Source organism: Lonchura striata, chromosome 5 (assembly GCF_050655825.1).
Source record: "Lonchura striata isolate lonStrDom1 chromosome 5, ASM5065582v1, whole genome shotgun sequence".
NCBI lineage: Eukaryota > Metazoa > Chordata > Aves > Passeriformes > Estrildidae > Lonchura > Lonchura striata.
Window position 1 is genome coordinate 5,441,488 of NC_140707.1, and position 25,486 is coordinate 5,466,973.

A 25,486-nucleotide genomic window follows, 5' to 3' on the forward strand; every position below is an offset into this window, starting at 1 on the left:
CTCCACCGCGTTCTCTCATTGGCTGAGGAGAGGCCCGGCAGTGCAGAGAAGGAACGGGAGAGATCCCGCCCCGAGCACCGGCACGGGGACAACAGACCCGGCCTGGGCACAGGGAGGGAATTTATTACCAACCAAACCACGGCAGCACCAGGAGAAGGGAAAGAAATCCCTCCAGCACCTTCCCCCACCCAACGGGGATCACCCACAACAGGGTTATCCACCATGGAGAGACGGGGACATCCCAGTTTAGACCAAAGCCAATTTTATTGAGTGTACCAGGTGTTTACACAGGGATTGACTTGTATGGTGCTTATAGAGGGCTCTGTTTTTAGTAACAATTTCCCATTGGTTACACATTCTTGGTGACATCCAGTAACCTGGGAACATTTATCTTATCACAAAGTCTCACACCATTTTTTCTGGTCACTTCTTGCCCAGGGAGACTGAAACTGTGTCTGTGTCTCCCACAGTTTCTGCTCAGTCAGGCCTCAGATATCGGGCCCCTTTATCAGCTCCATTACTTTACTCTCTGTTTTATTCCCCATACGGGGGCACCAGGGCTCTGCCCAATGTGGGTCACTGGGGATCATCCAGCCCAGATCTTCCCATGGGGAATGGAGCTGCAGCAGCACACCAAGCTCTTCCCTCAATCTCTTCCCTCACTCCAAGCTCTTCCCTCACTCTCTTTCCTCACTCATGGCACTCACAGGGCTTCCTTTAGTGGTGCCTCCGTTGGTGTCTGATCAAGATTGAGCTCTGTGAGAAGCTCTTCCCACACTTCCCACACTCGTAGGGCCTCTCCCCGGTGTGGATGTGCCGGTGCCTGATGAGGTGGGAGTTGTGCTTGAATCCCCTCCCGCAGTCGGGGCAGCGGAAGGGCCTCTCCTCTGTGTGAATCCGCTCATGTAGGAGGACACTGGAGCTGGTCTGAAACCTCTTCCCACACTGGGGACACTCGTAGGGCCTCTCCCCAGTGTGGATGAGCTGGTGTGATCTCAGGGCAGAGCTCCACCCAAAGCTCTTCCCACATTCCAAGCACTCAAAGGGCCGTACCCCAGTGTGGATCACCTGGTGCTGGATCAGGCCAGACCTGTCTTTGAAGCTCTTCCCACACTTCCCACATTCGTAGGGCCTCTCTCCGGTGTGGATGTGCCGGTGCACAGTGAGATTGGAGTTGCGGTTGAAGCCCTTCCCGCAGTCGGGGCAGCGGTAGGGCCTCTCCTCTGTGTGAATCTGCTCATGTCTGAGGAGATGGGAGCTGGTCTGAAACCTCTTCCCACACTCCCCACACTCGTAGGGCCTCTCCCCAGTGTGGATCCTCTGGTGCTGGATCAGGTGGGAGCTCCACCTGAAACCCTTCCCACATTCCAAGCACTTGTGGGGCTTCTCCCTGCCACGAGGCTTCTCCACCAGCTCCGAGCTCCGCCTGGATCTCCGCCCGCCTTCCTGGCTCAGGGGGCTCTTTCCTCCCCGCAGCTCCCTGGGCTGGGTTTGCAGCTCCTCTTCCTGCAGCATCTCCGGGGCTTTTCCTCCTCCTCCATCCAGCCACACCCTGGGAATGACAAATCCTGGTTTGGGGAAAAACAAGAGAAGAGCACCTTGGACTGGAGGTTCCTCCTTGCCCAAGTTGATCTCAGGAAGTCATTGGGAATCTTGTGTCCGTAAGAACCTCCATAACACCAAGATTCAGCCCAAAAATTCCACAAACTACCAAGACACAGACCAAAAACTCCCCAAACATCACAAGTCAGCAAATCCTTCTCCAAAACATAAAGATTCAGCTGCCACATAAAACCAAAGCACCAACATTTAGCCCAAGAAAGCTCAGAAACACCAAGATTCACCCCCTGAAAATCGTGGATACCCCTCCACAGTCACCTGCTGCATGTGCGGGGAGCAGCACTCCTGGGGCTGGGGGGAGGCTGCAGACACAGGGAGGGGTGGAACCTTCTGCTGCTTCCTCTTTCTGCTCCTCCTCCTCCTCCTGTGTCTCTGCTCTTCCTCACACTCCTCTTCCTCCTGCTATTCCTCCTTCTCCTGCACAATCCCACCCTCTCCTGCCACCTGCACCATTTTACCATTTTGTTCCTCAAGCCTGCTTCTCCTTCCCTTCTCCTCCTGCCCCCAGGCCCTGCACCCACTGCCGGCTCCCTCTTCCCCCCAGCCCCACAGCATCCCAGCGCAGGGGCAGGGATGGAGCTGGGGCAGGTCGGGCTGGGGCAGCGCTGGGCTCTCGGCCGCTCCCGCCCGCACTCGGTCCCCACTGCAGCCGCTCCCGCCAGGACAGCGCGGGGGGGCCCGGCCTTGGCGCTGCCCCACTCCCACCTCCCCAAATTCCCCTCGCGGGGGCCATGGGGTCGAAGGGGGTTGGTCCAGGTAGGGAATGCTCAGAGGGCAAGGTACCTGTACTTAAGGAGGTGACAGGAGAAGCCAACGGTTTCAGAAAATGTCATCAGTTGATGACACAGACTGCTGCTCAGCCAAGGTCCTGCTCAATTAATGAACTTCCAGAGGAACAACAAAGACTTAACAGAGCCAGGAATATCGTTTACTATACAAAAGTGGGGAGCATATTACGGTGGGTATGTAGTAGGTGGATTGGGAAGTCTGTACCTCTCAAGTGCTTCAGGCAATGGGGAAAGCAGAGGGAGATGTGGCCAGAATTAGGATGAAAACGAAGCTGTGTCCTCCAATAATTAGGAAGATCCCATGGGGAATGTCCCATGGCCACTCCCATTTTTAGGAATGAAATTACTTTTACAGACACCTCTGTCTGCTTTGTGGACAGAATCCTCTGCTGATGTCAATTTTCCCGCACACCCTGGGGCTCATCCCCAATTCCTTCCACCCTCCAGGGCGGCAGGCAGGGAGTGCAGCTGAAGGTGCCTCACCCACTTTGGGTGATCGGCTCCCTTGGCTGGCGGCAGCACCGGGGATTGATTGGGGACCCAGGAGTGACCAGGAGACAGACGAGTGACACATCAGGGCCATCTGGGAAGAGTCAGCAGGGAGAGAGCACTGAAAATCTCATCAGTGAGTGCCCTGGGATCCTCAGGGAGTGAACATGGCAGGGCACCTATGGAGGGGAGAAAAGGGAAAGCCAGGGAGGGTCCTGGCCAAAGGGATGATGATCCCAAAATGTCTCTGAAGGGTCCCTTGGGAGAATGTTGAGGTAGTTTGCATATTTCCCCAGAGGTAATTAAGGACATGGACACCCCGTGGGGGAATGAGGGAAGTGGAGAAGGGATTTGTACAACAAGGGATGGATGGTGTTGATGTGCTGGGAAGGGATCGGGTGAAGGGGAGTGTGCAGCAATATGGTTCAGGCAAGAAGCAGCAGGAGGAATCTGTGTAGTAAGAAAAAGGATGATGGCAAAGAGGACGAACAGAAAAATACTCAGGATTGGTTTGTTTTCCAGCACCGTTTTTTCCTCAGAATTTATCATCTGATACTTTTAATTCGCAGGAGAGGAAAAGCAGGAGGTCAGGATGCCAGGGGTTTCTCTGCGGTGGCAGCGGCAGCACCGGGCGCAGAGGTGCGGCACCGGGAGCACGGGCTGGGGCCTGTGGGGAGCTGCGGGGCCGGGCCGGGGCTGTGGGGCAGCCGGGGCTCAGCGCCGGGCGCTGCCTGACCCCACCAGCCCCGGGCAGGGCCGGCAGTGGCCCCCGGCCCCCAGGAGGCTGCGGGACGCCCCGGCCGCTGCCCGGCCCCGGGGAGCTGCCGGCCCTGCCCGCCGGGGGGGCCGCCTTTGGACACTGCGGCAGGACAGGCACCGGCTCTGCCACACGGGCTGGGCAGGGACCCTGAGCACAACGGGGAACACAAAGGAACAGCTGGGAAATGCAGAGTGCACATGGAAGGATCAGGATTTGCTGTTCAGGATTTGCTTTGGGTCCCTGCAGAAAGGAAAGGTTTTGCAGAAAGCTCAGCAGCTCTCAGAGGATGAGCACCCACAGGCAGTGACCGGGGCTGCAGGAGTGGCAGAAGAAGCCCTGCAGCACTTGGGCACAAAGGCACAGCAGCTGAAGGCAAGAAGGGATGAGCAAAAGGCCAAGCTGAAGGCAAAGGCCACGGCAGAGTTCCCACAGCCCTGAGGGATCAACCCCAGGGCCCAAGGGGGCCCCAGCACCCAGGGCATGACGGGGTCGGCCACAAGCACCTGGCAGAGGCATTGCCCTCCTGGCCAGGGCAGAGCCCACCCAAACAGCCCCTGGGAAGGAGTCAGGGCTCCAGCTGCAGCCCACAAGGACACTGCAAGCACAGACAGCAGCACCCTCAGCAGGAGCAAGTCCACCCCTGCATGGACATGGATTGTCAGGGCTCTCTGAGCTCCCATCCCACCGGGGACCCACCACACTGGAGCCCTGGAGAACATTCAGGCTGGGTCTGCATCCAGAGGAGGCCTCTCCTGATGGACACAGGGGCCTCTCCCTCCACTCTGAATCTTACACCTAAGCGGGACAACTGCTAAAAATGTCTTTGAGTATTCAGGGGAGAAGTAGGAAAGAGGAGTGGCTTTATTCAACCACTTATAGCATATGTGGGAAAGGGTTTGAAATGGAAGAATTTTTACTTGCTCCTAATTGTGACTATAGTTTACAGGGAAGGGATTTGATCGCTAAACTGGGAATGCAAATTAACATTATAAAAGCTGACACAGAGGCTAGTTCTGTTGTACCTTTGTGTCATATGTCTGGCAAGGCCTGTGCTGAAGTGAACCCAGAAGTGTGGGCAGCCTCAGGGAAATGGGGAAAATTAGATATGGAGCCTCTTCAAAGTACTTTGAAGCAACCAGCACAAGTGTTGTCTAGAAGCAACACCCTATTCCAAGGGAGGGAAGAATGAAAAATGCATATTATATGATTGGCTCATTGCAAATATTAAAATGAATCCTATATGTGTTATGTTGGAAAGTTATGCTCTAGTAATCTCTTTTAAGTAGTGCTGTATTAATCTCTTTTAAGTAGTGTGCTACATACAGTTTTTAGCCTATAGCATGAGATTAAAATAGAAACTATGTGACATAAGATACTTTCTGTAACTAGCTCAAGCAATGGAAAAGATAATCAAGAAATTCTTTGCATTATTGAGGCTGGATAGAGATCACAGCAACAGACAATTGGAACCCCAGAAAAGAATCATTGCCTCCTTTCCAGAAAAGCTCAGACTTCCAGGAACCAAGAAGGCTGATTTACAACATGGGGGGGAATCTAAAATTAAGCAGAAACACCCTGGTTTGAAAGGAATGATTGAATCATGTATGAGATATATGAATATGCAATAGGCCATTGCTTTTAAGGGGTAGTCCTTTATAAGCAAGGTGTGCTATTTGGTGGAGTGCCAGGCAACCAGACTCCATAATTGTTTACATTTATTGTCTCTTATTGTCCTAATTTTTATGACTATTTTCTTACTAATAAAGTTCTAAAATTTTAACAAAAGTGAATGGTGTTTTTCACAGGAAGGAAGGGGAATTAGACAAAGTGCAGGACAAACCCACAGAGCTGTGTGTGCTTGTAAGAGCCTGGCACTGAAATGCCCTGAGCAGGAAGGCTTCAATAGCTTCTGGTAACACCATGTCAGCTAAAAGGGGGCAAAATCAATTCTGACTTCTTCAGCAACCACTGGATCACTTATTAAGGTATTTCTAAAAGAAATAATTCCAATAAAAGGGATTGTGGAAGAAATAGAATCAGACAGTAGAACTCATTTTACAGGAAAAATCCTTCAGGGGGTTATTTCAGCTTTAGGAATACAATGGGACCTCCATAACCCCTGGGACCCCCAGAGCTCAGGCTGGGTACAAAGAATTAATAGGGAACTAAGGAAACACCTTTGGAAGCTGGGGATAAAAACCAGGATGCCATGGATACGGCTTTTGCCATTGGCTTGGGCAAGAAGAAGAGCCAGACCCAGGGCAGATATTCAATTCAATCTCCCATGGAATTGATCTTGGGAATTCCTTACCCTGGGAATTCTCCACCTAGTGCAGGGTGGAGATAAGGGATGCACATTTAAAGCAGTCTGTGGCCAGAATCCTGTCTCTGGTGCAATCTCTCCCCCAGGAAGCTGGGCTGGCACAGAGCCTGACTTGGCACTTTGCTGCTCCCAATGATATGTATGTTTGTTATAATTTGCACCAATGTAATATTGTTGTATTTGGTTAAGGGAAATATGATTTGACACGTATAATATTTTGTTATTGCAAAGCACACACGCCAGCACTGAGAACTGCCCCCCCCCCACATATTGGTTACACCAATACCGGCTTTCTTGGCCAAAGCCTCATTTACAATTTAACACATGTGGCTCGCCTGAAGATGGGGAGATGGGCTGCTCAGAAGGGCGATACTGGAATGCCTGGGCACTGATCATCCTGGTAACAACCCTAGATTGGGATTGCTGAACTCCTCCGGGCTGATACATCTGAAAGCCACGGCTCCATAACTCCATCAGAGGATCGAGGATCATCCACACCTGGACTTGGATTGTTCAACCTTGACTCAGAGAAAAGAACGTCATGAATATGTGGGACTTTGAATAGAAAAAAAAGGCAGATGGCTGAAATCCCAGCCTTGGGCAGAAAATTTCCTGTAAGAACTGCAGGGTCCAGGAGGGCGTGTGTGTGCCTAGGGTAGGGGAACCTCTGCCAAATGGCGTCCTTCCTGTCACACACCCAGTGCCGACCCCAGGCTCAGCACTGTCCTTCTCCTTGTGGCTGGCTCAGAGAGAATTTGATCCTAAATAAAATTTTCATTTTCATTTTTATTTGGATGGACAAATTTTCATTTATAACACCAACATCCAAGCAGGACATGGGCTCTGCCTAAGGAGTGCAAAGCAGCACCACTGGTGGCCAAGTGGTGTGGCCCATGCCAAGGGGCCCCGAGGCCAGAAACAGCCGCCAGCACAGCTGAACACGGGGGGACCCCTCAGCCTGGGCTCCAGGTCTCTGCAGCCCCGGAGATTTGCACTTCCCGCCTGCAGCAGGAGGATGGGAGGCCCCCCTGAGCCTGCACTGAAGGCAGCGCAGCAGCAGCCAGGGCTCCACAGCGGGGCAAGGCCCTGGGCCTGCCCACACCTCCTCTGCTGAAATCCTCGGCCTGGCCACCCTCCTTGGGCAGCTCCAGCCACCGGGGCCAGCCCTTGCTGCCACTGCTGCAGCTTCAGTGCTCGCTGGGCCTGCACTGCCACAGCTGCTGGGGACACACCAGGACAATTCCACTCTGGCTCTCACTCACACTCACACACTGCCCTGCCTGCCAGTGCATCCATGGAAAATAGACCAGCTCATAGACTTGAACATTGTTAACCTTTGATTTCTCTACTCAGGCTTGCTTTGCCTTGGCCTTGGGGAAAGAAATGTTAAAGGTTTTGTTAAGGGATGTTACACCACTCAGTGGAGATGAGTTTAACACCTCAACACACTGGGAATGGCCCAAAAGATACCCACAAAGACAACGACCAGCAGCAAAACATCAACCCCAGCAGCAAACAGCAACCAACACCTACCCCAGACACTGCCCCCGGCAGGGCTGCAGACACCTGGTCTGCAAAAGGCTGAGAAGGAAATCCAGCACTTCCCACCTCATTAACAGCACAAGCAAAGAAATCCGGGCCCAATAGGAAACCAAATACTAAAAACTGCACAACTTGAAACTACAGAACATTAAACCAATCGATTTAGAGTCGTTCAGACTGTATCAAGTTTGGGAAAAATCAACTAAAACCCATGTGTCATGCAATGATTTTCTCTGCACACCTGGGCTATGTGGGGATGGAATGATTTCTGTTGAACATCCTGGCCAGAATCAAGGAATGCCTTGACTCTAACACTAAACATATTGGTGGAGTTTTTCTTTTTCCTGCAGTTTCAGTGCAAAGTTTAGAGCCTTGGAGTATTTTTTGTATTACTCCTGTTTCTATGTTGCCAGTTAGGTTTGGGTCAGGGATGTGAGAATGAGTTTTTACTTTGAAGAGAAGTAGAAACAACTGAATTGCCTTGGAATTTTTTTGTGTATGCTTGTGCAGAGCTCTTAGAGATACCAAAATTTTGGTCCTGGCTTTTTAATACTCACCTTTAGGCTGCATTTTTGTGAAAAATGCGTATTTATGATTGGCTTTTTGCAAATGTTACCATGAATATTATATGTGTCATGTTAGAAAGTTATGCTGTATTAATTCCCTTACATATTGTGTTAAGTGTAGTTTTAGGTTACAACATAATGTTAAAATAGAGATTATGTATGTGGGGGGAGTTTTCTTTTTAGGAATGAGAAGCTCCCTTCGAAGAACACCTAAATCTTCCAAAGGAGAGGAATTTATGGCTTCTTATCAGGAGAAGCTAATTTCTTCAGGCCTTGCTCAGACTTGAAGGGGATTAAAGGGAACACTTGACATAAAACAGAGTTTCTTGTTTAGAACAGAATGTATGCATAACCATGAAGGATGTATGACTATGCAACAAGTGTCTTGGTTTAAGGGTGATTCCTTTGTTCACAAGTCAAGCTTTTCTTGACTTAGGGTCCGAGAGCATCTGGACGTCCGTAATTCTTTGCTCTTTTTGTCTTGTAATTGTCCTAACTCTAATTGTATTATTATTTTTATAACCATTTTCTTATTATTAAACTTTTAAAATTTTAAAAACCAAGTGATTAGAGTTTTTCAAAATTTTCAAAACGAGATGAGATTTAAAGGTGACCCTTTAACTCATAAACAATAAATAGATGATTTCAAGGAAAAAAAAAAAAAGCAGCAGATGGTGGGGGGGGTGCACAACTGAGGCTGCTGAAGGCTGCTGTGGAAGAGAAGCTGCATTCCAGGCACCCAGGAGGAGCTTCAGAAATGCAAATTAACACTGCTGGGGCAAACTGGGGACAATGTACCTGGCTCTTCTTGCCTGGGGCAGGAATTGGCTGATTCCCTCTGCCCCTCACCCCAAGCTCTGCCTGCTTGCACAGATGGAATCTGCACAGCTGAAGGCAGAGCCCATGCTGAGGATCTCTGACTCTGCAACAGAAATGGCTGAAGCTGCAAAGGGAAACAGCAAATGGAGAATGTTGGGAAAACTTCACTAAAATAAGGGGGGGATCATCCCTCTGCCCACTCCAACATCTGCTGTCACTGTCTGTGCTGTACAGGGTGTATCAGAGCACTGGGGGTTTTGCTAGAACAAGTTCAGGGAAATCAGTTGGAATTCAAGTATATGATGAAGGAGTAAGAAAAAAAATAGTCAATTGATGCAGCCCCAGCTTGAGGGAGCGCCCAAACATGGGGAAAAGATGAACGGCCACCAGAACAAATCCTACAACACCATGGACCAGCCCCTGGGAACCAAAATGATTTTGTGAAAAATGCATGTTATATGGCTCTGTGCAGATAGTTACTATATGTATTATGTTATATTGATAACTTGTGCTGTATTAATGAGATAAGTGGAAGATCATTTGTTCACTGTGATATGCTCGATTACCTTGGTTTGCATAAGAATGTACTGGTGTGTCTTTGAAATGCTTATTTGCTTACAAGGTGATAAGGAGGTTGAGATTAGAGTCCTGGGTATGTGTATCTGGTCTGCTTGCTGCATCTCAAAAGAAGAGACTTAGAAGCTATCACAACGACCAGACTCAGACTACATTTGGAGAGTCACGCCTGCAAAGAGAAGGGGGGGGATAAAAGGAAGGTTGGGACAGAACATTTTTGCGCGCCGTTGGTGGAGCAGGAGACTCCCCGGCCGCCCAGCGCTGTGCTTTGCCTGCCTTACTTGCTTGCTGTTTTAAATAAAATTGCTTTATTGAATTAAGACACTTCAAATTGCCGTGTCACAATTTATAACAATTTGGTGCCGTGACTCGGATGGAGAAGTAGATCAGTCGCTACGGGACGATCGGGAGGCGCCCCGCCCTTATGGCGGCCTGGCTGCCCCAGGCTTTCTGATCACTCTCCACCGACGAACCTAAATTGAGTAACGGGCAAAGGAGAACCGGTTACCCCTGTAATCTTTGTGCACGAAGAACCAGCGAAGACGCAGGACGCGTGAGTATAGGCCGGTTTCCCGCTCGGTTTGGGGTGGTTTTCCCGGAGTGCTGTGTGTGAGAGGTCTCGTGGAGACCAAGTGAGTGCGGACTCTGTATTAGTGCGTTTTCCATTCCCCGCGAGGGGCTGGGCCGCGAACCAGGGGAGCACGTGTGTGAGAAATTGAGTGCACTCCGGAAGATGGGACAGAGGAAAAGCAAGCCCTCTGGTCCCATGGGAGAGGGGACCCATGCTAAGCTTCCCCAGATTCCCAGGGATAGCCCCTTGGGTTTGATGATAATTAATTGGGATGCTTTCCCATCTAGAAAAGGGAAAGACAAAGTTAAAATGATACATTATTGTATGGAAGTGTGGGAGGGGAAACAAATTAGGGGAGACCATTTGTATTGGCCGGTATTCGGGTCCTTTGAGGACTGGATTTGTCAGGCTCTAAATATATATGTTAACTCAAAGGAAGCCTTTGATTCAGAAGAGAGCGAATATGCTTCCCTGTGGACAGTTGGGGAGACAAGGACAAAACTATTTGCCTTATCAGCCAGGAAAAAGAACAAGAAAAACAAGGAGGAAGATAATATGCCCCCCTACGTTCCTCCTCCATATATTCCTCCACTCCCACCCCCTGCTAGTCAAAATATATATCCCCAGCTGCCTGCGGACCCGGTTGGCCCCGGGGTCCCCACAGCTCCTTCAGACTCTGATGATGAGGCAGAGAGTGGAGGAACAAGGGAAAACAATCGTAGGGTAACTAGAAGTCAGACTAGGAAAAAGGAACAGGAATTGGGGATGTTTCCCCTAAGAGAACAAAGCATTGGTATGATCCCGAATCCCCAAGCGGGACAGGAAGGTCAGCCACCCCAAATAGCAGGGGTTGCCTATGTAACTGTGCCTTTAGACTCTGGGCAAGTCAGGGACTTTAAGAAGGAAATGGGACATTTGTTGGACGATCCTCTAGGAGTGGCAGAACGGTTGGACCAATTTTTGGGGCCCAATGTGTACACATGGGAGGAGTTACAGTCAATACTAAGGATTTTGTTCACGGCAGAGGAAAGGAGGATGATAAGGGAAACGGGTATGAGGATATGGGATGACGAACACCACCAAGGACCCTTAGCAGATATAAAGTGGCCCCTACAAAATCCCCAGTGGAATAACCAGGATCCCTTGCATCGCACTCACATGGGTGATTTGCGAAACATCATCATTCAGGGAATGAAACAATCAGTTCCGCGGGGGCAGAATGTGAAGAAGGCTTTTGGATTACAACAAAAAAAAGATGAGGATCCCACGGAATGGTTAGAGCGCTTAAGGAAAGCCTTCCGCTTGTATTCTGGGATAGACCCTGATACCCAGGAGGGAGAGGCGGTGTTGAAAATGCAGTTTGTGGCAAATGCATGGGTAGATATTAGGAGGAAACTAGAAAAGTTGGACGGATGGCAGACTAGAGGATTAGAGGAGCTCTTGAGGGAAGCGCAAAAGGTTTTTGTGAGAAGGGAGGATGAGAATTTCAAGAGACAGGCGAGGATTATGGCTGCAGTTGTGCGGGAAGGGCCTAACCCTAATTTCCGTGCAAGGAATGTAGAACAAAGGGAGAATCGGGAGCAGAGTTATATTTCTAGGGAAGGAAAAGAAAGAGGTCGTGAAATTGTCTGCTTCTACTGTGGAAAGAAGGGACATATGAAGAGGGGATGCAGACAACGGATAGTGGATGAGAAGGCCTTTAAGGAAGATTAGGGGTGTGAGGCCCCAGGCCAGCAGAGAAGCAGCAAGGTCCCTTCACTGCCAGCCCCAGAGGTGGCAGTGGGGTTGGAAATGTCAACCTGATGGAGCTTATGGTGTAAACCACCCTTGTTTGGACAGCTGCACTCTTGCATTACTCTCCAGTGCCAAAATTTCTGCTTCCACACACACTGCAGTGTAGCTGCTCAGCCTTTTCAAGATTTTGGGACATGCTGTGGAGCCTGTATGGGGTGAGATGCTGGCAGTGCTTTTACTTGCTTTTTATAATGGACCACATTATCTTGCCCTCCTTAAGAAGCCTTTTGCTTCTGCAGCTTCAGTTCTTAAATGCAAAAGTATTATTGTATTGTTATTGTCATTTAATTGTACATTTGTCACATAACTTACTGTTCAAACATGGTCCTACCTCCACCCTTTCAGGACACTTCCCACACTGCTGCTGCTACTGTCTGGGGGAACAGAAATTGAGGTTGGGAAGCCGCTTTTTGAAGTTCTTAGATTAGTCAATTCATTCTGAGCTCTGCTTAACTTGTTTTCTTAGGTACACAGTGAAGTAAGTATTGAGGTAAGTCTCCCTAGCAGGGAGCATGGTCCAGGGAAGTGTACTATAGAAAGAGCTCCCTTTCAATAACCAGTACTTTGATATCATCACTGGAAATCACTGTCTGCTAATGACAGATGATGGGGTTTTGTGCCTAGAGACATTGTAAACAACTGTTAGTTACAGCACAAATAACTTCTTCTAAGCAGTTCTTCCTTATTACTTTCAAAATACTGAAATTGCTATCAGCCAGAGCATTATGTCTATTTTAAGTAGGTCTGAGATTCAGGGAAACAATGTGTGCAAGAATAGTTTTCACAAGTAATTGCAGACATTGTCAGAACTGCATGTGTTGAAGCCTTGGTGCCTGCACTGGTAAAATCAGCCGGAGTGCAAAACATGACCTGAGTAATTCAGCTCATTTGCTTCTGAAAGGCAAAAAGCCCTTTCCTTTCAATGCATTTTGGATGTAAACACAGTTAATGAGCTTGTAACAACTTCTTAGTAAGGCTGTTCATTCGTTTGATACTTATTTTCTGCATTTAAGGGAAGACACTAAAAAAAAAAGTGTTCTTAATCAGAAACTGGTTGATCCTTTGTATGATCTTCAAATGCGGTCTCTGCTTTCCTGCTGTATGCTGTGAAACCTCGTGCATTTAAAAATGACAGCAGCCACATCAATGATGTTGTGGACTCCATCCTCTCCCCCTAAGCTGGAATAATGCCAGGACAATCTAAACTCAGAAGAGTGAATTCCTGCCTCAGCTTATACAAATTCAGCTTGGTGTGCAGTCATTTTATGAAATGTCTACTACAAAAACTATTCTTCCCCCTTGCATTTCTGTGGAAGTAATTTGAAATCATTGTGTACACACTATTATTTAAGCTATGGTATTTTAAAATAGGTGGGTTATTTACGTATGTAAAGAAACATCATAAGGAGCCCTTGGTAAAGCTTAAAGTGGGACCCCAACAACAAGAGATGGAATTTTTAGTGGATACCGGGGCTGAAAGATCCACGGTGCAAGCCTTGCCGCTTGGATGTAAAAAGTCATCTGACACTGTGCATGTAATTGGGGCAAAAGGAGAGCCCTTTGAGGTATCTGTTATCAAGGATGTGATGGTAGAAACTGATTCCAAATGTGGTATAGGTTCTTTACTACTGGTACCTGAAGCAGATTACAATTTATTAGGGAGAGATCTGATAATAGAATTGGGTATTAATTTAGAAGTTGTAAATAAAGAATTACAGATAAAGCTCTGCCCTTTAAGGGTGGAGGATGAAAAGAAAATTAATCCTGAGGTGTGGTAAACCCCGGAAACGGTGGGGAAATTGCAGATTAAGCCTTTCTCAGTGGAAATAAGTGATCCTGGCAAACCCGTAAGAATAAAACAATACCCTATCCCTAGGGAGGGAAAATTAGGACTAAAACCTGAAGTAGATAGGTTATTGGAAAAAGGGCTTTTAGAGCCCTGTATGTCTCCCTTCAATACTCCCATCCTGCCTGTAAAAAAGTCAGATGGGTCCTACAGACTGGTGCACGATTTAAGAGAAATAAATAAGAGGACTTTGGCCCGGTTTCCAGTAGTTGCAAATCCATATACTTTGTTGAGCCGTCTGGGACCTGAAAATCGATGGTATAGTGTTATTGATCTAAAGGATGCCTTTTGGGCATGCCCCCTGGATGAGAAAAGTAGGGATTATTTTGCATTTGAATGGGAGGATCCGGCAACACACCAGCGGCAGCAATTAAGGTGGACGGTTTTGCCGCAGGGATTCACGGATTCACCTAACTTATTTGGCCAAGCTTTGGAACAAATTCTTCAGGAATATAAAGTAGATGAAGGGACGACCCTGATTCAGTATGTGGATGATTTGCTTATTGCTGGGACAGGAGAAGAAACAGTGAGGCAAGAAAGTATTAAATTACTAAACTTCCTAAGCCTAAAAGGACTAAAAGTATCTGTCGTGGTTTGACACGGAAAGATAATTTTTTCCGGAAGGAAGAGGTCAATTTAGATATTGACCAATTGAAAGTAGACACGCCTCTGAGAACACAGAGGGGTTGAAAGCAGAATTCCCAGGGGAACTCGCTCTCTTTGGTTCCGGTCAGCGTGCAGTGCAGACCTTCCCCCGCCCAGCCACGAGCTGGGTGGGGGAGGGGAAGCCCCCATGGCCTGATGGAGGTAACTCCGAAGGGTGGAGGGACTGGAACCGGGCTGGCCCCTGCAGATGGAAGGGTGGAAGAAATCTGGGATGTCTCCATTTTCCCCCCCAGAGTTCCTCTCCCGAGAGGGAGAGAGAAAGCCGCAAGGAAGGAGGAGCGGGGGGAGCTGCAAGGTGCCCAGTTGTGTGGGAGTTGCTGGATGTCCGGGCATCGAGCCATCCTGGGAGTTCGGACTTTTAACCCTTTCTTGAGGAAATGAAAGCTTTGTGAATTTTCCTTTCCCCTCCTCGGTTTGAAAGAGAGGAAGAGGGACACCTTGGACCCTGGGATGGGATGTTGGAAGGAGGAATTCTGGATGGGAGGGGGACAAAGAGTGGCTTTTGGCTGGACTTTTCCATGTTAGCCACAACCTGAACCAAATCTTCTCCTTCAAGAGGGACTGTGTTTTGGGAGGATGCCAGTGAGTCAAGAGACCTGCTTCAGCTGAGAAAAAGACAAAAGTGGAGTGAACAGAGGAAAGGTTAGGGGGTTTGTGGTGGCGCCCCCTTGCCCTGGAAAGGAAAAGAGAAGAGAAGAGAAGAAGATCTCTGTTCTTGAGCCCTCGGCCCCAGGGGAAAATGGGGGGGGACTGTGGTCCCAAACAATGAAAAACTGAACTGTTGTTTTCTCCCCTCTTGGCAGGGCATCCTTGAAAGGAAAAATCCTAAAGGCAGTGACCATCCATGCATTGGTGGTGAGAGCACTGTGCATGGAAAGGAGAAGGGTCACCATGGCAAACTTTTTTCTCCGGGCGGTGCCATGTGTGACATGGAAACACAGGATGTGGAGCTGTGTTTCTTGGGGGGTCTGTGGCACAGGAGAGACTCTGTTCCCTCGATGGACTGAGTATCGGTTGCTTGGAGGGTGGAAACCTGATTGGGGTCCAGATTGTGTCTCACTGTGGTTTGTTGGAGTTGGGTGGTGGGGGGAGGAATGTTTTGCAAGGTTTTCATTTGATCTTTGTGTGTTTTTTTTCCCCCCCTTCTTTAGTTTTCTCTTTTCTTTAGTAGTAGTAGTTTAATAAAGTTTTTTCCTGTTATTAAGCTTGGGCCTGCTTTGCTCTATTCTAGATTCCACTTCACAGCATTCAAGGTAGGGATCACATTTTCATGGGGGCACTGGCATTGTGCCAGTGTCAAACCATGACATTTGGTTCCCTGACCGGGAAAAGATTAAGATAAGATAAGATAAGATAAGATAAGATAAGATAAGATAAGATAAGATGGTGATAAGGTGAATGTTGTGAAATGGGATCAGGAGGAATAAGAGCAAAGCATGTGTTGGGTTTTGAGATGAATTGGGGTGGAGATTTAGTGTAAGTTGCTGTTTTATGTAGAATGTGTTGAATGTAATTTTGATAATGATTTTTTTTTTTTGTAGTCTGTGTTCTCAGAGGCGAAGGGTGGAATGTCGTGGTTTGACACGGAAAGATAATTTTTTCCGGAAGGAAGAGGTCAATTTAGATATTGACCAATTGAAAGTAGACACGCCTCTGAGAACACAGAGGGGTTGAAAGCAGAATTCCCAGGGGAACTCGCTCTCTTTGGTTCCGGTCAGCGTGCAGTGCAGACCTTCCCCCGCCCAGCCACGAGCTGGGTGGGGGAGGGGAAGCCCCCATGGCCTGATGGAGGTAACTCCGAAGGGTGGAGGGACTGGAACCGGGCTGGCCCCTGCAGATGGAAGGGTGGAAGAAATCTGGGATGTCTCCATTTTCCCCCCCAGAGTTCCTCTCCCGAGAGGGAGAGAGAAAGCCGCAAGGAAGGAGGAGCGGGGGGAGCTGCAAGGTGCCCAGTTGTGTGGGAGTTGCTGGATGTCCGGGCATCGAGCCATCCTGGGAGTTCGGACTTTTAACCCTTTCTTGAGGAAATGAAAGCTTTGTGAATTTTCCTTTCCCCTCCTCGGTTTGAAAGAGAGGAAGAGGGACACCTTGGACCCTGGGATGGGATGTTGGAAGGAGGAATTCTGGATGGGAGGGGGACAAAGAGTGGCTTTTGGCTGGACTTTTCCATGTTAGCCACAACCTGAACCAAATCTTCTCCTTCAAGAGGGACTGTGTTTTGGGAGGATGCCAGTGAGTCAAGAGACCTGCTTCAGCTGAGAAAAAGACAAAAGTGGAGTGAACAGAGGAAAGGTTAGGGGGTTTGTGGTGGCGCCCCCTTGCCCTGGAAAGGAAAAGAGAAGAGAAGAGAAGAAGATCTCTGTTCTTGAGCCCTCGGCCCCAGGGGAAAATGGGGGGGGACTGTGGTCCCAAACAATGAAAAACTGAACTGTTGTTTTCTCCCCTCTTGGCAGGGCATCCTTGAAAGGAAAAATCCTAAAGGCAGTGACCATCCATGCATTGGTGGTGAGAGCACTGTGCATGGAAAGGAGAAGGGTCACCATGGCAAACTTTTTTCTCCGGGCGGTGCCATGTGTGACATGGAAACACAGGATGTGGAGCTGTGTTTCTTGGGGGGTCTGTGGCACAGGAGAGACTCTGTTCCCTCGATGGACTGAGTATCGGTTGCTTGGAGGGTGGAAACCTGATTGGGGTCCAGATTGTGTCTCACTGTGGTTTGTTGGAGTTGGGTGGTGGGGGGAGGAATGTTTTGCAAGGTTTTCATTTGATCTTTGTGTGTTTTTTTTCCCCCCCTTCTTTAGTTTTCTCTTTTCTTTAGTAGTAGTAGTTTAATAAAGTTTTTTCCTGTTATTAAGCTTGGGCCTGCTTTGCTCTATTCTAGATTCCACTTCACAGCATTCAAGGTAGGGATCACATTTTCATGGGGGCACTGGCATTGTGCCAGTGTCAAACCATGACAGTATCCAAATCTAAATTACAGTTTGTAGAGGAGGAGGTGAAGTATTTGGGGCATTATTTAAGTGGAGGGGTAAAGAAGATTGATCCTGAAAGAGTAAAAGGAATCCTCTCGATTCCAGCCCCCAGAAATAAAAGGCAAGTTCGTCAGCTACTGGGGTTAATTGGATATTGCAGACAATGGATTGAAAATTACAGTCAGAAGGTCAGATTCCTCTATGATAAATTAAGCCAAGATAGCCTAATGAAATGGAGCCCCACGGATGATCAGCGACTCCAGGAGCTCCAGAATGATTTGGTAAACGCGCCAGTCCTCAGCCTAACTGATTTTAAAAGACCCTTCTATTTGTTTGTTAATACGGAGGGAGGAACAGCATACGGGGTTTTAACCCAAGAATGGGCGGATAAAAAGAAGCCTGTAGCATATTTATCTAAATTACTGGATCTGGTGAGCAGAGGATGGCCTACATGCTTGCAGGCTATAGTAGCCACTGCCCTTTTGGTAGAAGAGGCTCATAAAATAACTTTTAATGGAAAATTGAAAGTGTTATCCCCACATAATATCAGAGGAATCTTACAACAGAAAGCTGATAAATGGATTACAGATTCTAGGCTTCTGAAGTATGAAGGTATTTTAATTGATTCCCCCAATTTGTCACTTGAAGTGGTTACCTCGCAAAATCCTGCCCAATTTTTGTATGGGAAACCCTGTGATGAAAAGTTAGCTCATGACTGTTTTCAAACTATTGAAAGTCAAACAAAAATTAGACCCGATCTGGAAGAGGAAGAATTGGACGAAGGGGAGCGATTGTTTGTAGATGGTTCTTCTCGGGTTGTAGAAGGGAAAAGAAAGTCAGGATATGCTATAATTGGGGAAAAAGATTTAAAGGTAATTGAATCCGGACCACTAAGTAACTCCTGGTCTGCACAAGCTTGTGAATTATATGCAGTACTCAGGGCTTTAAGGTTATTAATAGGAAAAATTGGAACAATATACACAGACTCTAAATATGCATATGGGGTAGTGCACACATTTGGAAAAATTTGGGAAGAGAGGGGACTTATAAACTCACAGGGAAAAGATCTAATTCATCAAGAGCTAATTGTCCAAGTTTTAAATGCCTTAAGGGGCCCGGCTCAAATTGCTGTGGTCCACTTAAGGGGACACCAGAAAGGATTGGACTTTAGAAACAGGGGAAATAATTTAGCTGACCAAGAAGCCAAGAAAGCAGCCCTACGAACTCGGGGGGACATGGGGCAGAGCGACACTGTATCTGTGGACTCCCCCAAAGAAAAATGGCAAATATATAGTTTTACCACTCAAGAAAAGGAAAAATTACAAAAGATGGGAATTGAGGAGGGGTCTGAAGGGCAATGGAAGCTCCCAGATGGGAGAACTGTTTTACCTAAAAGCAAGGCCTCAGGAATTTTGCAAAGATTGCATGACCAGACTCATTGGGGAACTCAGGCATTAGTAGATCAATTTGCCACTAAATATATGAGTATTGGAATCTATGATTTGGCTAAAAGAGTAGTGGGAGACTGTCTGATCTGTCAAAAAGTAAACAGAAAACATCTTAGGGAAAGGCCCATGGGAGGAAGGGAATTAGCTCACAGGCCTTTTGCCAAAATAAAAATAGACTTCACTGAATTGCCTAAAGTGGGTAGATATAAATATTTGTTAGTAATAGTAGATCATCTCACCCATTTTGTAGAGGCTTACCCCACTACTCGGACTACTGCTCAGACAGTGGTCAGAATATTATTAGAAGAAATAATCCCTAGATATGGGATAGTAAAAACAATAGATTCTGATAGGGGACCCCACATGCCATATGATTTGGAGGAACCCCGAGACCACCCCAGTTGAAGGACTATAAAATAACCTCATATATTATTGCCTTAATGAAACGCCGCAATGAACTTTGGGAAAAAGGAATCATTACGCAAAGACCCCCTTTAGATTTAAAAATACATAAAATACACCCAGGAGACTATGTGTTAATAAAATCCTGGAAAGAATCTACACTAACCCCACAATGGGAAGGTCCTTATCTTGTGTTACTCACTACAGAAACTGCAATTCGGACTGCAGAAAGAGGATGGACACATGCCAGTCGAGTAAAAGGACCAGTTAACAACACTGTGTGGCAAGTAACCAGTCCTCCCGGGAACCTGAAATTGAAGTTACAGAGAAACTAATGGACTCTTATCAGATTGAATACACATCAGACTTATATTACTTAGATAGTGGACTAATTAGTAATTCAAGTGTTAAAGTGTAAAAATCAAAATTGTAATTGCTATCCTTTTGTATGCTATATCTGTAAGGTGTGTGGGGAACGGTGGTGGTCACATTGCAACAGAGGGTATCCTCCATGAGGAACTTGCAATTCCTGTTGGAACGTACAAAGAGAGATTACAGCTTGGGTACTGACCTGTAAAGTGACTAGAGGGGAAATCCGATTGGAATCTAAAGAGTGGTGGGAAATTTTCTCAAAGGGCATTCACCCAGACTATTACTGCTACCATACAAACGAGCCGAGCCCATTTGTGGCAGAGATCATAGAAGGCCTTTGTAAGAAAGACCTAAAAGGGGTCAGTTGTACCGCACCAGAGGTAAAAGATCAGAATTGGCGTTCTTATTGCATGCGGCAAGGCACCAGAGGGCATAAATCCCCTCCTGAAGAATACTCTTGCTGCCAAGAAGATGGTACACCCTGTGGCTCGAAGCACCCGAGTCGACGGGCGAGGCAGAGGAGTAAACAGCTGTGGAGGAAGGAGCCCTCAGGATGGAATACGCAAGCAATATTTGCGGAACTACCCCGGGACTGGGAGTAACAAAGGCAGAAATAGTTTTTGGGCTCAAGAATATAATTGTTGCAGTGTGAGAAACCAGACCCCACATGCCATTTGCTTACTGCTTGTAATTTTCCTTTGTATATATTATAATACTGCAGAAGTAACAACTCATGAACCTTTCAAGTAGACTTTAAGAAGATAGGAGGATTCACGAGTTATAAGGAGCAATACTACAGCTGGAGCTCCCACTTTCCAGTTACCTGTGGCATCCTTAGGTACTGGTTAAGGTTCCCATTAAGTTTCATCGTTTTATATGTGTCCTACTTCAAATCCTAGTAAAGGGTATTGCAATAGTCCTGGACAATATTACTGTGCATATTGGGGTTGTAAAACAATAGCTGGTACATGGGACCCCCCCACTCCTGATCCATACATTAAGGTGGTCTAGAAGCCAAATGGTTATATTCCTCCCGGCTACTGGACAGGTCATAAACCCCCAGAAAATATTTGCAGAAATATACAAATTACTGCATTAAGGCCAGAAGATAGTATATGGTTAATTAGAAAAACTTGGGGCGTTCGCTTATATTCGGCTGATTTTGGCAATTTTAGTAGCTTAATATTTATAAAGAAGGAACTTGTGCCCCCTGATCCTGAACCTGTAGGGCCAAACCCAGTGTTATTAAAAAGAAGATTGTTTTAGCCAACCAAACAAAAGAAAGGGATCAGACCCAGAATAAAATTCAGAATGAAAACACTTCAGGAGACGAACAGGAAAAAACCCAGGAGGGTAATATACTCTGGAAGGTTATGAAAGCGAGTTATGGTGTCCTAAATAGAACCAACCCAAAACTGACGGAAGACTATTGGCTGTGCTATAATTTAAGACCCCCATTTTATGAAGCCATAGGGGTCACTGCAAAGCCCAGAAGAGTGAATGGAACTAATCCGAATCAGTGTTTGTGGAAAAAGGGTAAAGAGACAACACCGGGGCTTACCTTGGCTCAGGTAACAGGGAAAGGGAGATGCATAGGAAAAATCCCAACACAAAGAGAATACCTTTGTGGAGTAATAGAAACAGGCGGAAAGAAACTGGCTGACTGGCTATTGCCAGCAGCTAACACTAAGTGGGTATGTAACACTCTGGGTGTCACACCGTGCATCTCACTGAAACTGTTTAATCCAAGCCAAGACTACTGCATCCAGGTAACGATTATGCCCAGAATTACCTACCATACAAGTGACTACATATATGAACAACAAACTGTACCAGAACACCATCTAATGAAAAGGGAACCCCTCACTACCTTAACTATTGCAACTCTCCTTACCATCAGGAGAATAGGAGCTAGAACTAGGGTGGCATCCCTAGTAAATCAACAAAAGGAATTTAAAGCATTAAGAATTTCAGTAAATGAAGATCTGAGTAAAATTGAGCAGGCCATCGATGGATTGGTAAAATCATTAAAGTCCCTATCTGAGGTAGTGTTGCAGAACAGAAGGGGTTTAGACTTGCTATTATTACAACAAGGGAGATTGTGTGTAGCCCTGAAGGAGGAATGCTGTGCATACGCTGATCATACTGGAGTTGTTACAGACACCATGGCAGAATTAAGGAGAAAATTAGAACAGAAAAAGAGGGAAAGAGAGGCACAGCAAAATTGGTATGAATCATGATTCAATCAATCTCCTTAGTTAACTACCTTGCTATCCACCCTTGCAGGACCTCTGATACTGATAATATTGGGACTGACCTTTGAGCCATGCATCTTCAATAAAGCAATAAAAATAATAAAGGAACGATTAGACGCAGCACATTTAATGCTCATTAGAGCAAAATATGAACCCATACACAATGTGGATGAGACCCTAATACTAAGTCACCAAGAGTTACAAAAATTCAGTGAACAAAATAAAGATGAACAAGAAAAGGGGGAAATTGAGATAAGTAAAAGATAATTTGTTCACTGTAGTATGCTTGCTTACTTTGGTTTGCATAAGAATATACTGTGGTATGTTAACCTAATTTGTTTTGCATAAGATAGTGGCTAAGAATGTACTGGTGTGTCTTTGAAATGCTTATTTGCTTACAAGGTGATAAGGAGGTTGAGATTACAGTCCTGGGTGTGTGTGTATCTGGTCTGCTTGCTGTATCTCAAAAGAAGAGACTTAGAAGCTATCACAACGACCAGACTCAGACTACATCTGGAGAGTCACGCCTGCAAGGAGAAGGGGGGGGATAAAAGGAAGGTTGGGACAGAACATTTTTGCGCGCTGTTGGTGGAGCAGGAGACTCCCCGGCCGCCCAGCGCTGTGCTTTGCCTGCCTTACTCGCTTGCTATTTTAAATAAAATTGCTTGATTGAATTAAGACACTTCAAATTATCGTGTCACAATTTATAACATTTAGTTTTAGCACTGTCAGCTGTGGGTAGCTGGTAGCCTTTGGTGGAGGGTGCCGTGAATTACAGGCCTGCAGAACACACATAACAAAAGTAATTAAATTTGTAAGGAAGTTGAAAAAGGAGGGAGAGGTGATTGGCAGACTCACCTCTCCAGGATGTTGGACTAATGTCAGAAAGTGGACTGATATTGGAATGTGGATGTTGAAATGTGAAGAGAGAAAAAGAGAGCGAAAGAGAGAGAAAGGGAGAAGAGAAAAGAAGAGAGAAAAAGAGAAAGAGAGAGAAAGGGAAAGAGAGAGAAAGAGAAAGATGGAGAGCGAAATACGTCCCAAAATCCCCATACCGTCGCTATTTGTAAGTTCTCCCCCCTTCCTGCTAGACAGAGTGACAACAAAGGGAGGGGAGTGAGGAAGTACAGTCAAAGGCAAAGCTGTGAAAAAGAGGGAGAGCTGGACCACCAATAGAGATAAGATCAAAGCAGAGATAGCTAACTCTCACAATGTGCTTTATCTTTTTAAACAAGACTTCTTTTTTTTCCTTCTGATTTTTGTTATTAAGGAAAGGAGGCTTTTGTTCTGAAGAATGGGTCTGTAAGACTAAAACAGTTGGATGTCGCCTAAAAAGCAAAAAACCAAGAGATGTGATACATCTTGTGTTAAATTTGGGCTAGTCTTTTTTTATTTAACTAATTATAGCTCACAAGAAGAAGAATTGGCCTCTGCAGCAATTAGCACAGCTGGATACAAGAAGAAGAAGCAGCTACAGAAAAAGTTTTTAGTTAAACCCAGAAAGTTTTGAAGAAAACTAATGGTGAAAGTTAATGCAGTATTGTTTTTCTTTTCTTTTAACACTGTGTTATTAAGAAGTCCTTTCCAGGTACTACTAAAGCAGCAATCCCAACCATGGAAAAGAGGGTGAATTCATGCCAGCAAAATAAAAGAATTTGTGAAAAAACGTGAGGAATGGACTATCACATCTAAACCGGGTGATACCAAATTGACTTTCAACCAGGACTGGGTGGTAATGGTTTGGGAAGACCCAAACGATCCAAGGCAGGTACAAAGAATAACACCTAACTGAGAAATAAGGCAAAGCTTGCATCACTGGTTCTAAGCCCTGCCTGAATAAGCCCTGAGACGCCTCCGACACCTCCTTGGCAGAGGAACACTGCCACTTCAAACAGGAGGATCGGGAGTGTTTGAGTCAAAGAGTTCTGATAGTCTGGCCTTAGCCTGTGGCTTGTACAGGCAAGAGGGGAAATTGCCATTAATACTATGCTGTATACTTTATTTGATTCATCCCCACATTGGACATGGCAGCTGGGTTATAAGTGAATGTTTAAATTATGAGAATAATTGGCATTGTAGCTCACAAAATCTATGTTCTCATGTCAAGAAGTATTGAGTACTGAATCAATCCCCTATACAGAAAGACCTCAAAAACTGAAGTAATAAATTGGTTTTGTAGATGGGAATTATCAGTGCCTGTGGACTGAGAGATACTTGAGGAATGGTGGAAAACCACAGTTAAAAGGTGTCAAAAACAATTTGCCTGGAAATGAGTAAAAAAGGAGTGACAAGGGAAACAGAGGGCAAGCCTGGATTGAGCACTGTACTCACCAGCGAGAAGATCACACGTACCTGCTGTGGGCAGCAGCCCCACAGGCAGGGGAGGTGGGGGTATAAGCCATGCCAGACCTCTGTCATTCCTGTTTCTGTCTCTCATTTGTTGTCTTTTCCCTTCTGAGATAGCAGCAAGATCGTGTCACAAATGCTACAGAAAGTATCACATGGAAAGAAACCAAAGTTCCTTTTTGGTACACACACCCATGTCAACAGCCACTGTTATAACCCATCCAAATTAAGTACCTGCAGGAAAAAGGGGGAAAATTATCACATTACAAAGAATGTAGGAAAAAGTAGTAATACTTGGGGCATGGAATGTCCAAAAGGAGAGAGATGGATTTGTTTTACATTTGATCTTAGAAATATAGTCCAAGATTCGGTAAAGAGACAATTAGTAAAAAAAAAGGTAAAACAAGCATAGCAGTCTAGCTCTGTGTTAACCCCAAATTATATCCTGAGTCATATTAAATTACTCCAAGCAGTTATAGAGAAGATAATAAACAAAGCTGCCCAGGAATTGGAATTAATATTGAGTCTGCAAAGCCAAACATCACCTGCAGTGCATTAAAATAGGTTGGCTTTACGCTATTTATTGGCTAAAGAATGGGGTGTACAGATTGTTGAAAATAGATGGCAATTAGGATGTCATCCTGGAAAAAACAAAGGATATCAGAAAAAAATTATGACCCAGGTATCAGTCCAAAAATGGGAAAATAACGTTAAAAACTAGCAGGTGGGGTAATGTATTGAGAATGGGATGCTGGAAGAAATTAGGATTCTTCCTTTTATGTGTTAAAAGTGTTTTGATATTTCTTCTTTGTTTAATCCCATGTTTTATTTGATTACCAACAGAGTCCAAAGAATGCAAGAGGACAGGAAATATTCTTTATAAATCATTTGGCTTGAGCAGTAAGAGGTGGCATTATGAAAAATGCATATTTATGATTGGCTTTTCACAAATGTTACCATGAATATTATATGTGTCATGTTAGAAAGTTATGCTGTATTAATTCCCTTACATATTGTGTTAAGTGTAGTTTTAGGTTACAACATTATGTTAAAATAGAGATTATGTATGTGGGGGGAGTTTTCTTTTTAGGAATGAGATGCTCCCTTCGAAGAACACCTAAATCTTCCAAAGGAGAGGAATTTATAGCTTCTTATCAGAAGAAGCTAATTTCTTCAGGCCTTGCTCAGACTTGAAGACACCAGGGGATTAAAGGGAACAGTTGACATACAACAGAGTTTCTTGTTTAGAATAGGATGTATGCATAACCATGAAGGATGTATGAATATGCAACAAGTGTCTTGGTTTAAGGGTGATTCCTTTGTTCACAAGT

At 46.0% G+C, this 25,486-nt stretch overlaps 1 protein-coding gene across 1 annotated transcript in view; it reads right to left on the reverse strand.

Moving 5' to 3' along the window:
• Positions 1-239: 239 nt before the first annotated feature.
• LOC146767164 (uncharacterized) overlaps positions 240-25,486 on the reverse strand; it is a 28,056-nt gene continuing 2,809 nt past the window's right edge. Inside the window, exon 2 of the mRNA XM_085581202.1 lies at positions 240-1,568. Coding sequence (XP_085437328.1) covers positions 718-1,515 — 798 coding nt within the window. The 5' untranslated portion in view covers positions 1,516-1,568 and the 3' untranslated portion in view covers positions 240-717. The remainder of the gene's footprint in view (positions 1,569-25,486) is intronic.